This window comes from Phaseolus vulgaris, chromosome 8 (genome assembly GCF_051622355.1).
Source record: "Phaseolus vulgaris cultivar YP4 chromosome 8, ASM5162235v1, whole genome shotgun sequence".
Lineage (NCBI taxonomy): Eukaryota > Viridiplantae > Streptophyta > Magnoliopsida > Fabales > Fabaceae > Phaseolus > Phaseolus vulgaris.
Window position 1 is genome coordinate 1,227,835 of NC_143505.1, and position 12,229 is coordinate 1,240,063.

Sequence of the window (12,229 nt, forward strand, 5' to 3'; positions counted from 1 at the left end):
AGGATTGCTTTAGAGGAATACATTGCCATAATGAAAACTTTAAGTTTTATTTTATTAAGATATAATAGACATTTTACATTGTTTATTAAGGACACACAAGATATTTCACTAAGGTTAAAAATGATATGGTACACGCATATGATAGGAGAATCTGACAAACTTGTATATTTGGTTCATGAAATATTAAAATGAAAGAAAAACACCATATATTTTGGGATTGTTGTAATATAAATATATAGTTTTATTACTGAAGCAAGTTATTATTTTTCTAATCCCAAAAGTTCCGTTGTTGTTGTTTTTCAGTGTCGTGTATAACAAAGTTTAAGATTTTTTCTCAGGTGTGCATGACCGTTATAACATCCAATCAAATTTGCCCACGTGGAACGACAACATTTTTACCTAGAAAAACTGAAAAAAAATGTAAGAAAAGTTAGGTATATTAAATAACGTGCCATGTCAGTATCCGACGTGGACTTCCATTCCCTGGACGTGTTCTTCTTCTTCGTGTTCATCGAATTTTCCACTGGGTTTATTCATTTCATCCAAAATTTTCATCAGCTACAATCTCATCCTTCGATCACACTAATTCACCTTTCTCCCTTTTGAAATCTCTATCTGCTGCACCGATTCAAATTCAATTTCCACCGATTCTTGTTTCATTGGCTCCAATCTGATTTTGCTGTATTCTTTCATTACCCTTTTGTGTTGAGAATCAAATTGTGATTTTAGCTGTGATATTATCTCGCAAGAGTGAAAATTTCTGTGTGATGGATAACTATGGATCATCTTCTCCATACGGGTATCCGAGCCCTTATGCATACCCTTCTGACCCTCGTCAACCATACCCTCCTCCTCCAGGTTCAGCTCCTGATCCATATGCACATCTTCCTTATCCTCCATATCCTTACCTTTCTTCACATTCCCTCAACTATTCTCACCATCCACCTCCTAGGCCTATGCATTCTGGCCATTTTGAGTATTCTTATCCTCCTTCTATGGACTTTCCTCACCCTCCTCCACCAGCTTATGCTCCTCCTCCCAGTTATCCTTATCCCTACCATGTGCCTCCACCAAATCATGGTTCTCCCAGGCCTCCCCTTCTTCACCATGCCAGTTTCCAACATGGATCGCCTCCATACTATTATCCACCAAAGGAGTCCTATTCGCCTCCTCCTGATATCCATTCCCACACCAATAGCTTCTCTGGTCCCTATTGGCAGGAGAACACAAGCACTGCTGCAGAAGGTAAAGTGTCACAAACTAGTCATAGTTCCAAGCCTTCTCAGGGTTCTTCTTACCCCCCTTTGGATGATCTTATGAACAATGTTAGGTTGTCTGATGATGGCAAGCCAACTGCTCCTGCATCACCTCCTGCGCCTGCAGGGCAACCGTTTATGCATTCCATTTCAGTTCCCAAGTTGCAACAGAAGAGAGAGGAGTTTTATGGATATTCTAATAACTCCTTCTCCGGGTGGGGATCCTCCTACCCCACTCGGATGGATTCTTTGAGGCTTTCAGATTTTTCTGGCTCGTTTAATGAATCAGTTTATGGTCAGAATTTGCAGATTGTTCCAGCGCAGAATAAAGGGTCCTTGAGAGTTTTGCTCCTCCATGGAAATTTAGATATATGGGTCCATGAAGCCAAGAATCTTCCAAACATGGACATGTTTCACAAAACTTTGGGGGATATGTTTGGTAAATTGCCTGGTAGTGTGAGCAATAAAATTGAAGGAACTATGAACAAGAAGATTACTAGTGATCCTTATGTATCGATTTTAATATCCAATGCTGTACTTGGGAGGACTTATGTCATCAGCAACTCTGAAAACCCTGTTTGGTTGCAACATTTCTATGTTCCTGTTGCACATCATGCTGCAGAAGTACACTTTCTTGTTAAAGACAGTGATATTGTGGGTTCACAGCTCATTGGCATTGTGGCAATTCCAGTTGAGAAAATATACTCAGGAGAAAAGGTTGAAGGAATCTTCCCAATCCTGAATAGTAATGGGAAGCAATGTAAGCAAGGTGCTGTTCTGAGCCTATCCATTCAGTACATACCTATGGAGAAAGTGAGCATTTATCACAAAGGAGTTGGAGCAGGGCCTGAATACATAGGGGTTCCTGGGACATACTTTCCTCTGAGAAAAGGTGGAACCGTTACTCTGTATCAAGATGCTCATGTTCCAGATGGAAGCCTCCCTAATGTGTTGCTTGACAGTGGGATGTACTATGTGCATGGAAAGTGTTGGCAAGATATGTTTGAGGCCATAGGTCAAGCTAGGCGTTTGATTTATATTACAGGGTGGTCAGTGTGGCACAAAGCAAGGTTGGTTCGAGATGCTGCTGGTTATTCTTCAGATTATTCCTTGGGTGAGCTTCTAAGGTCAAAGTCACAGGAAGGAGTAAGAGTGCTTCTGCTTATCTGGGATGATCCTACATCAAGAAGCATTTTAGGTTATAAAACAGTGAGTAAAACAGCTTTTTCTGTTACATATCTCTGCATTGCCATGCTTCAACTGACTGGTTGGATTTTATTACCAATTGTATGCCATGCACATCCTTGCTTTATGTTGTTCCTGGATAAACCTTTTATATTTTTTTGGACTTTGCAACTTGTACCTATTTTTGAATTGGAGAAATGAAAAAAATTGTGATTTTTGCAATGAACTGTTGTTCAAGAGACAGTGATATACTACTTGTTGTTGGGCTTTAAGCTTTAGTTTTGAGACACTCTGGACTTTATGTTTAGGATGGTGTCATGGCAACTCATGATGAGGAAACTCGACGATTTTTCAAGCACTCTTCAGTGCAAGTGCTTCTTTGTCCCCGCAGTGGTAAACGTCATAGCTGGATCAAGCAAAAGGTTTGGTTTTGACAACTACTTTACTAATTGGAATATTTTTTATTAGTTTATGCTCAAGTGTCTATGGATAGTGCTGGAGTATTGTTTCTCTTTGATGTCATTCTTTTAGACCTTGCATTTTTGGGACTTAAACAGTTGTGTTATGATTTACTGCTGATAGTGTGGCTAAATTTGGTAGATTACCAAATTATATAGTAGCACACAATTGTGAACGTGATGATTGGACTGGATTTAAGTGTTTAACGACACAAACAAAAAACTATATGCCAAGTCTGCAAGTGTACTATTCTGCATACTTGATGATAAATCAGTCAAATGCATTTACTTACTAACTACAGTATGAGGCTCGGACACTCCTCTTAAATAGCGTGTCCGTGTCAGACACACGTATCGGACACCGACACTCGTACGTATCGGACACCGACACTCGTACGTATCGGACACCGACACTCGTACGTATCGGACACCGACACTCGTAGTGAAGTGTCTAATTCAAAAAATTTGTTGGATTTCTGACAATTCTAACATGGTTCTAACACAATTTTAAAAAAGAGAAATACATTAATTTTCTAAAAACTCAAACTTATTGTATAAATTTTATTATGATTATAAAAATAAGGAATAAATTCTTTTGAACCAGCCATGAAAAACATTTTTCTGATTTTGCTTAAAAAAATCTAAAACATACTTGTGCACAAAAATCTTCATTGTCACTTTATATAATTTATAATTATATAATATATAGATTCGTTTCTCCGTATCCTACATTTTAGAGATTATACGTATCTCCGTGTCCGTGTCGTATCAGTGTCTGTGCTACATAGACTACAACTCATTTGCTTGATAGTGAGATCAGAACATCAATGAATAATTCAATTCACTCGAGCTCTATGTTATCTATCAATTAGTCAGCACACAATGAAACTAAAACTTCATGGATCATACTTTTGGACAAGATTCAATTTTGAAGCTGTTATATCTTCTTTCTTTTGTGTTGGATCTGTTGGTATGTTATCACATCTACAATTTTGGTTTCAAAGTTCAACATTGATATTTTGTCTTCTTCTTATTAGGAAGTTGGAACGATATATACACATCATCAGAAAACTGTTATTGTGGATGCCGATGCTGGAAGTAATAGAAGAAAAATTATAGCATTTGTTGGTGGACTTGATCTGTGTGACGGGCGATATGATACTCCTCACCATCCTCTTTTTAGAACATTGAATACGGCACATAAGGATGACTACCACAACCCTACTTTCACGGTAATCTCTATTTCAGATTCCATTATTGACCAATGAAGATTAGCTTCAGTTTTCTACCATTTTCTTGATATGGTACCAAAGAATGAAAGCAGCTGCAATTTTTTTTTTCCCATTCTTTTATAAGATAAAATTTCCATCACTACATGCTGTGTATAGTGCAGCTCTCATTGATATATTGTTACTTATATTCAAGTACCCTACTCGCACAACTGAAATTTATCAATAAAAGCCACAGTTTATGAAGGAAATGTTCAGCAGGATATTTCTATCATGGTGGAATTTGTATCTAGAAATCTGTTAGGTGCAATTTCTAACTATTATTATTTGAAATACACAGACCAATTAATTTCTATAATAAGAGTAAATTTCATGACAGGGTAATGTTGGTGGTTGTCCACGGGAGCCATGGCATGATTTGCATTCTAAAATTGATGGTCCAGCAGCTTATGATGTTTTAACTAACTTTGAGGAGCGCTGGTTAAAAGCTTCAAAACCTCACGGCATTAAAAAGTTGAAAATTTCATACGATGATGCTTTGCTAAGGTTGGAAAGAATTCCAGATTTTATTGGCATCAATGATGCTCCAAGTGTTGGTGAAGATGATCCTGATGTTTGGCATGTTCAGGTATTGGTTACCTAATAATGCTAAGCAATTATTTTCTAATTTGCTCTATAAAATGAAATTATTGGTTCTGTTTACTTTGGAATGTAGATATTTCGTTCAATTGATTCAAATTCGGTTAAGGGGTTTCCGAAGGATCCAAAAGATGCAACAAGCAAGGTGAATAAAAAGCCTTGATTTCAATTTATCTTTTTTGGACTTGGTATACCCATCAAACTTTGATCAATTTGTGCTATATGTACTGTGGAATTAAGGCTTTTTGTATTTTTCCAGAACCTGGTATGCGGAAAGAATGTGCTGATTGACATGAGCATACATACAGCATATGTTAAGGCTATTCGTGCTGCACAACATTACATTTATATAGAGAATCAATATTTTATCGGCTCTTCATACAATTGGAGTCAACATAAAGACCTTGGTATGGAACTCCTCTTTATGTGTAATTGTTGCTTATAATTGCATTCAATACTATTCTGGAAGTTATGTAGAACATAATCATCCTGAACCAGAATCCATCTTGGAGATTTAATCTTTAACCAGTTTAATCGAGTAAACTATGCATTATGTAATAGAAAAACAATCTTTCAGATGTTCAGCATGTCACTTGGATTATACATAGAAGCAACACATGTATATTACACCTACTAGATCATGTCATGTTGAATTGGACATTTTCAACTGCTGTTTGTTTTACTAATTTCAAGTTGAAGGGGGAAAATGGTATATTTCTGAATGACCACTCTGTACATTGGTTTCACAGATTATAGGCTAAGGCTTGTGATGAGTTTCCTAAGGTAGGGTGAGTTACAGGAACAAATAGAATTGGCCCTGATGAAATAAATAAAATAAACAGCTAAATGTTCAATTTATATATGGTTTGAGGCTTTACAGAAAAAACTCGTTGCAAAAAAAATATAGGAATGGCCATGGCAAGCCTCTATCAACTGTATCTTTTCTATGTCAATGCGGTGCCACAAATTTATTTTGAAAATCTTTCATGTGTTAATTTTCTTACTTTGGCAGGTGCTAATAACTTAATCCCAATGGAAATTGCTCTAAAGATTACTGAAAAGATAAAAGCAAATGAAAGATTTGCAGTGTATGTTGTTATTCCCATGTGGCCAGAAGGAGTTCCAACAGGGGCTGCCACGCAAAGGATTCTATTTTGGCAGGTATGATTCAGCACACAATATGAAAGTCAAGTTTCTACTTTTGGCAAGGATTTTATTGAACTATTGAGTTGGTTTTAATTTGAAATTGTTCACTTTTACATCACATTATATGTCTGCTCTATCACTGTCATATTAGATCATTTTCGTATTCCATTCTTCTATTTTATTTGGTTCATGATCGTGGTTGGCTGAGGGTCAAGCATTGTAGTAGCTGAAGAGAAAATCAGTGTGACAAAATTAGGACCAGTGTATCTATGGCCTAACAATATATTAGTAACAAAGCAGGTCACGGACAATGGTCTAATACCATCTTAAAAAGTGATTTAAACTTAACTCAATTCTACAAAACCAATTTGTAAGATGAAATTTTTATCTACTTATATACTTTATTTGTTACTATCAAAGCCTATTTTATATCCATTAAAACGGTAATTCACGAAGTTATACACGTAGAAGCCTAGTTGTGTTAGAATAGAGTCTATTCTAATGAGGCTTGGTTGTGTTAGAATAGAGTTTATTCTAATGAGGCTTGGTGGTCTGATATCGAGTGACATAATAATTCTAACAAATATCACACTAGAATAAGTGTACCATATTGAAATGATTACTTGTAATTGTGTTTTGTACGCATGAGCGCTCTTGTTTATAAGAAGAGATAGAAATAATAAGGAATAAAATAAATATCTATTGGATAAGATATTTCCCTATCAAATCATATTATATCTCCCTAATTAGTGTAATCAAATCATATGTTTAACATAATCAAATCATATCTCTAGCTATGATTATAACGTATAGTCATTCAAGAAAGAGTACCATTGTGACCATCATAATTTTAAAGAGCTAGAATAACATCATCTTTCTTCTTCATTTAATTGTTGTTATCTCATGATTCCAAGTACTATGGCTTAGAGGAAAAAGGAAATCAAACCCCGTAAATTTTCTTAATTAAGGAATCTTTAATCTTCAGCCAAATGAGTGGTAAGAGTCAACTGTTGAAAACTTGAAACTTCCAAATGTTAACTGAAAAAGTTATAGCAGATGCTGGTACTTGGATATTGCATTTGTTAATATGAAATTATTTTCTTAATTTTGCAGAATAAAACAATGCAAATGATGTATGAGACCGTTTACAAGGCTTTGGTTGAAGCAGGGCTTGAAGCAGCATTTTCTCCACAAGATTATTTGAACTTTTTCTGTCTTGGTAATCGAGAGGTCATAAGTACGCATGATAATGTTAGTGCGACAGGAGCTCCTCCCCCAGCAAATAGTCCTCAAGTATGTTACTAACACCCCCTTTCCCTTGTTGCACTCTTCCCAATTATATTTTTCTGCTACCATACCACATTAGTTTTGTGAATGTCATTATGTGAAACAAGGAGTCCATATAGATTTCTCTAGTACCAAATGTCTATTAGGGGGATAAATGCTTCCAGATAAGTGTTTAATATGTTAGCATGCAAACTGCTCTGACAATCAGAACATAACAAGTTGTAATATATCAGATAGTACTCTATTGCTCTATCCAAGTGTCTTGGTAATTTTTACTCAATTTCCATATAGGTGTTTATAATTGTTGGAGATCCCACATCATCTAGAGATAAGGACAGTTCATAGTTTATAAGTGGGTGCAAAACAAACCTCACCTTATAAGTTATAAGGTTGAGTTAGGCATAAAATTCACTTCTTAATATGGTATCAGAGTCATTTAGAATCTATCCTAGCAAGAGTTTGTTTGTCTTATATTGGGCATGCAATCTTTATTTAGTGGATGCTCTAGTAAAACTTTTGTGCCTTCTTGCTCTATTTTCAGGTGGCTAGCCGAAATAGCCAACGTTTCATGATTTATGTTCATTCAAAGGGCATGATAGTTGATGATGAATATGTGATATTGGGGTCTGCAAACATTAACCAGCGCTCCATGGAAGGAACAAGGGACAGTGAGATTGCAATGGGCGCCTATCAACCTTATCATACATGGGCAAAATCACAATCTACTTATCCACACGGTCAAGTAAGTGTTTTACATTACTATTTGGCTACTGATATTTGCTAAGATATTTATTAATATAATAATTTCTTGTTTCACTTGTGTTGTTCAAGTTGAAAAGATGAAACTGCAAATTTTCATGTAAATATATTAAACAGAATTTTCCTCTAAAAAACACTGTTCAAATGCAGAAAGATTATTCACTTCAGCCAGAAATAAAACACTCACTGGTATTATTTTGGGGTCATCAAATGAGATTTTGCATGCATATTCTGACTCTGGTATACTTAATGTACAAAAAGATAACAATGAATGATCTTAGTATGGTTTGATTTGATTTTTCGGCAAATACATTATTGAATCCATTAACATGTAATCATGTATAACCTAACAGCAATATTTTGTGAATCTCTTATGTAGATCCATGGATATAGGATGTCACTTTGGGCAGAACACACAGGAACAATTGAGGACTGCTTCTTGCAACCTGAGAGTCTTGAATGTGTAAGCAGGGTTAGAGCAATGGGAGAAATGAACTGGAAACAATTTGCAGCAAATGAAATAACAGAGATGAAAGGGCATCTACTGAAATACCCTGTAGAAGTTGATAGAAAGGGCAAGGTTAGACCACTTCCAGACCAAGAAGAGTTCCCTGATGTGGGAGGAAAAATAGTTGGATCTTTTCTTGCCATGAAGGAGAATCTAACCATTTGATGAGAATCCATTGGTTTTAGTTTTTCACATTCTGCTAGCCAATAGGATAAGATGTGTGTAAATTACAACATGGAACAATTTTTTAAATGTATGGAGATAGAGGAAGAAACAAATACCATTACCAACCCAAAATCCAACTAAACAAAGACACCACACTTGTACAAAGATCAGGGAAACATGTGTGGATAAACCTTATAGTACTATCTCTGTTGCACCAGTTTAAGGTTATTTCACATGTATTGATAACATATACTATTTTTTGAAACAAAAGATAACCTCACTCTTTCCATAAATACATTATTCTGAATAAAAGAATGAAAACAATTGATTTCAGAACATATGAGAAGAAGAAGAAGAAGAAGAACAAAAATGAATACTTCATTGTTAGGTGGAAATTTCAGTTATTTTGAAACATTGTTAGGTAAAATTGAAGATGTTTTGGAACTTACTATTGCACATGATTATAGGCATAGTTGGCAGTGTGAGAGAGAAACAGAGTGGACTTAAAACGAGGAAAGATAAGAGAAAAACTCAAAAAGACTATGACAACTTTCTCTTGCACTATATGGATTTTAACCTGTAATTTATCATCTTTTGAAAATTTCAAAATTATCTTATTCTGAATTTGAAAATCTAAAATTTAATAAATAATTTCAAAGTAAAAAAATATATTCTATAAAAAAAATCCAAAACACAAATTTAAAAATGCATTCTGGATAAAAATTTCTGTAATTAAAAAGTGTGTCCTGAAAATTCAAATCCAGAATAATTTTGGAAAAAGAATTTCAGAAATAATTTTTTATCCGCACCCTTTTTTATTTAAGGTTATTTTTCATAATTTCGTAAGAACATTTTTGTCATTTTCAAAAACGAATTGGGTGTCGTTAAAATTTATGGTGTTGTGTCTTTTACGAACTTTGAGACACTTGTTTTTGTTTGGATTATGAAAAAAATAAGAAAAATAAAGAAGTGATAGAAATTAATTAATAATCTTTTGTTATGTTTCTTTCTCTAATTGTTTTTTTTATGTACAATGTTTAATACTTAAATTTAGAATGTCACTTAGTTCAATTTTTCTCCACTTGTTAGTAATTTTTAGAGATTAACTTCATTTTTATAAGTATGATTTATATGAAATAAACTTTCGATATAACAACTACTTTAAGAAAAAAGCAATTCAATCGATAAGTTATGAAGAAATATAGTTCAATCAAGAAATATCTAACAATGTAATGATTAATAAAAGTTATATTAATATAATTTCATCACTCATTACATATAATTAAATTTATATATAGGCAGATTCTCCATGCATCATATCATTTTGCACTGCACCCAATATCTGCAAAGGAAAAGATCAAAATACCCTTAATGAAATAAAAATTAAGGTTTAAGTAAAATGTGCGCCCAACCCACACCTAACCCAACAGTGCACCCTTCTCTAGTAACTTCGTTTGCTGTCGTCGCAGTGCCTCAACGCTGCTTTCGAGTTCCGATGCTGCCATAGTCATGAGAAGAATAAGAATGGAGGTGCTTGGGTTGCTCTTTGTTTAAGTTTTAAAGCTTTCGTGGCGCTGCCTCACATTGACCACAGAAAAATGAAAGGTGTACTGCTGGGTTGGGTGCACATTTTACCTAAACCCTAATTTTCATTTAATTAAGGGTATTTTGATCTTTTCCTTTGCATATATTGGGTGCAGTCCAAATTAGTCTGGTGCAGGAAGAATCTACCATATATATAATCAAAATAAAAATAGACTATGCAACTTTATATGTTGGGCCCTCTTTAGTCCAATAAGTAAGTGATGTTCAATGTGTAGGCAATTTCTTCCCGCACTTCATAGTTTCTTACCACACCTCTATATTTTTGGTGAAAAGTCAAATTTACTCTTAAATAAATTAAAAATTAAACCTAAATTCATGTATCCTTCATCATCTTCCTTTTCAGGGAAATGGCTTCTTAAAACTTCTTTTGGGCACTCGTAATAATATAAAATATTACAATTCAAAAATATTGAATTCTACAATTTAGAAGTTATTTTTTTAAATTTTGAATTACAAAATTTGTAATAACTTAAAAGTCACTTTTACAATTTGAAGTTTATAATTTGAAAATCATTTTTAAATCTAAAAAATGACTTCTGAATTTTAGAATTCAAAAGAGTATTTTTGAAATTAAAATTGTTATAGAGGTGTAAGAAGAAATTATGGAGGTGGAGGAATAAATTGTCCAATGTGTAACTGTAACACGTTTATTGTGATGTTTGGTCTACTTAATAACACATCAAACTTTTTAGTTCTTTAGCATTCTTCATTTAAAATATTTATGGACCCAAATAAATTACCATATTTGAAATTTAATATTTGTCATGCTTCTACAGTGACCAGAAAATCAATTATTAAAAACTCATTACTGAACATTTATTGAATTTTAATTTTATCTATACATGGCAAATCTTGAGTCAATTATAAATGCCATTTATTGGACTTTAGATTAAGTTGAGATATTTCATACCTGAATTGAATCTAAAAAAAGTTTTTTTTTTCTAACCTTGTAAAGCTGCAAAGTTAGAGAGTATTAAATATTTTTAATTACTAAAAAGTTAAACATCAATCATAAAAAAAAACTATTTAACTAATAAATAAAACATGTAACCATCATTCCCTTTTCTTACTAATTAGTTAGGCAAAAACAAGTTAGAAAAAAAAAGGAGTTAATGATTTCAAATGAATTTGGAAAATCTAATATAAATCATTAATAACTTTAACGTCATAAATAACTATAATCAACCTTTTAACTTCTAATTAATTAATGGAATATAAGAAGAAAGAGAGTAGACAGTAGTTATTTTTTTAATCAGCAAACAAAAAATAATATTCTATTTTCTATTTTATTATTTTTAAATATTTTGTATACGCGAACAGTTTTTAATTAAAAAAGAGGTAGAGGGATTTTTTTTTATATATTTCAATCATTTATTTATTTTTTAAAAATATTTATTAAATAACTAATTATTTTTATAATTAATTGAAAATTACTTTAAAAAAAAATTAATATACGGAATAGTTTCTCAAACATGAAACGAGACAATTTATTAAACATGTAACAATTTATTAAATGCGGAACATTTTTACTAGCGTAATTTTATTTTCTATATCTTCATTTCTCTTAAAAATTATAGTTAATTTTTATCTCATCTTATTATTTGATTTAATTTACATCTTTTATTTATTTTTTAATATTAAACATAATTATATATAAATAATAAATGTTCAAACCTAATACATAAAAGACATCAAACAATTTCTCTAAACATCCTAAAATAAAAGTAAATTTGTCAAAATAAAAAAAAAATCCATTACCCTCGTAAAATAAAGTCATTCAAAATAATAAAAAAATCCCTAAACAATTACACAACATAAAAAAATTGTACGTCTTATACAAGAAAATCAAATAATCAAACCATAAAAAAAAATAAAAAAATCCACCCACCAAGTCAAATAATCGAAAAAAAAAAGACTTCTCAATATTTTATTACCATAATAATACAAGTTTATTCTCAAAACAATTTACATTTCAGCATTTTAAACAAGGAT

General features: G+C 32.8%; 1 protein-coding gene across 1 annotated transcript; it reads left to right on the forward strand.

The window, feature by feature from the left end:
• Positions 1–422: 422 nt before the first annotated feature.
• Positions 423–8,833, forward strand: LOC137824026 (phospholipase D beta 2). The gene is made up of 10 exons (XM_068629447.2): positions 423–2,465; positions 2,750–2,863; positions 3,937–4,131; positions 4,508–4,756; positions 4,844–4,912; positions 5,027–5,174; positions 5,780–5,928; positions 7,027–7,206; positions 7,742–7,942; positions 8,339–8,833. Exons 1-10 carry the CDS (start codon positions 768–770, stop codon positions 8,630–8,632), a joined length of 3,297 nt encoding a protein of 1,098 aa, XP_068485548.1. The 5' UTR covers positions 423–767; the 3' UTR covers positions 8,633–8,833.
• The last annotated feature ends 3,396 nt before the right edge of the window (positions 8,834–12,229 follow it).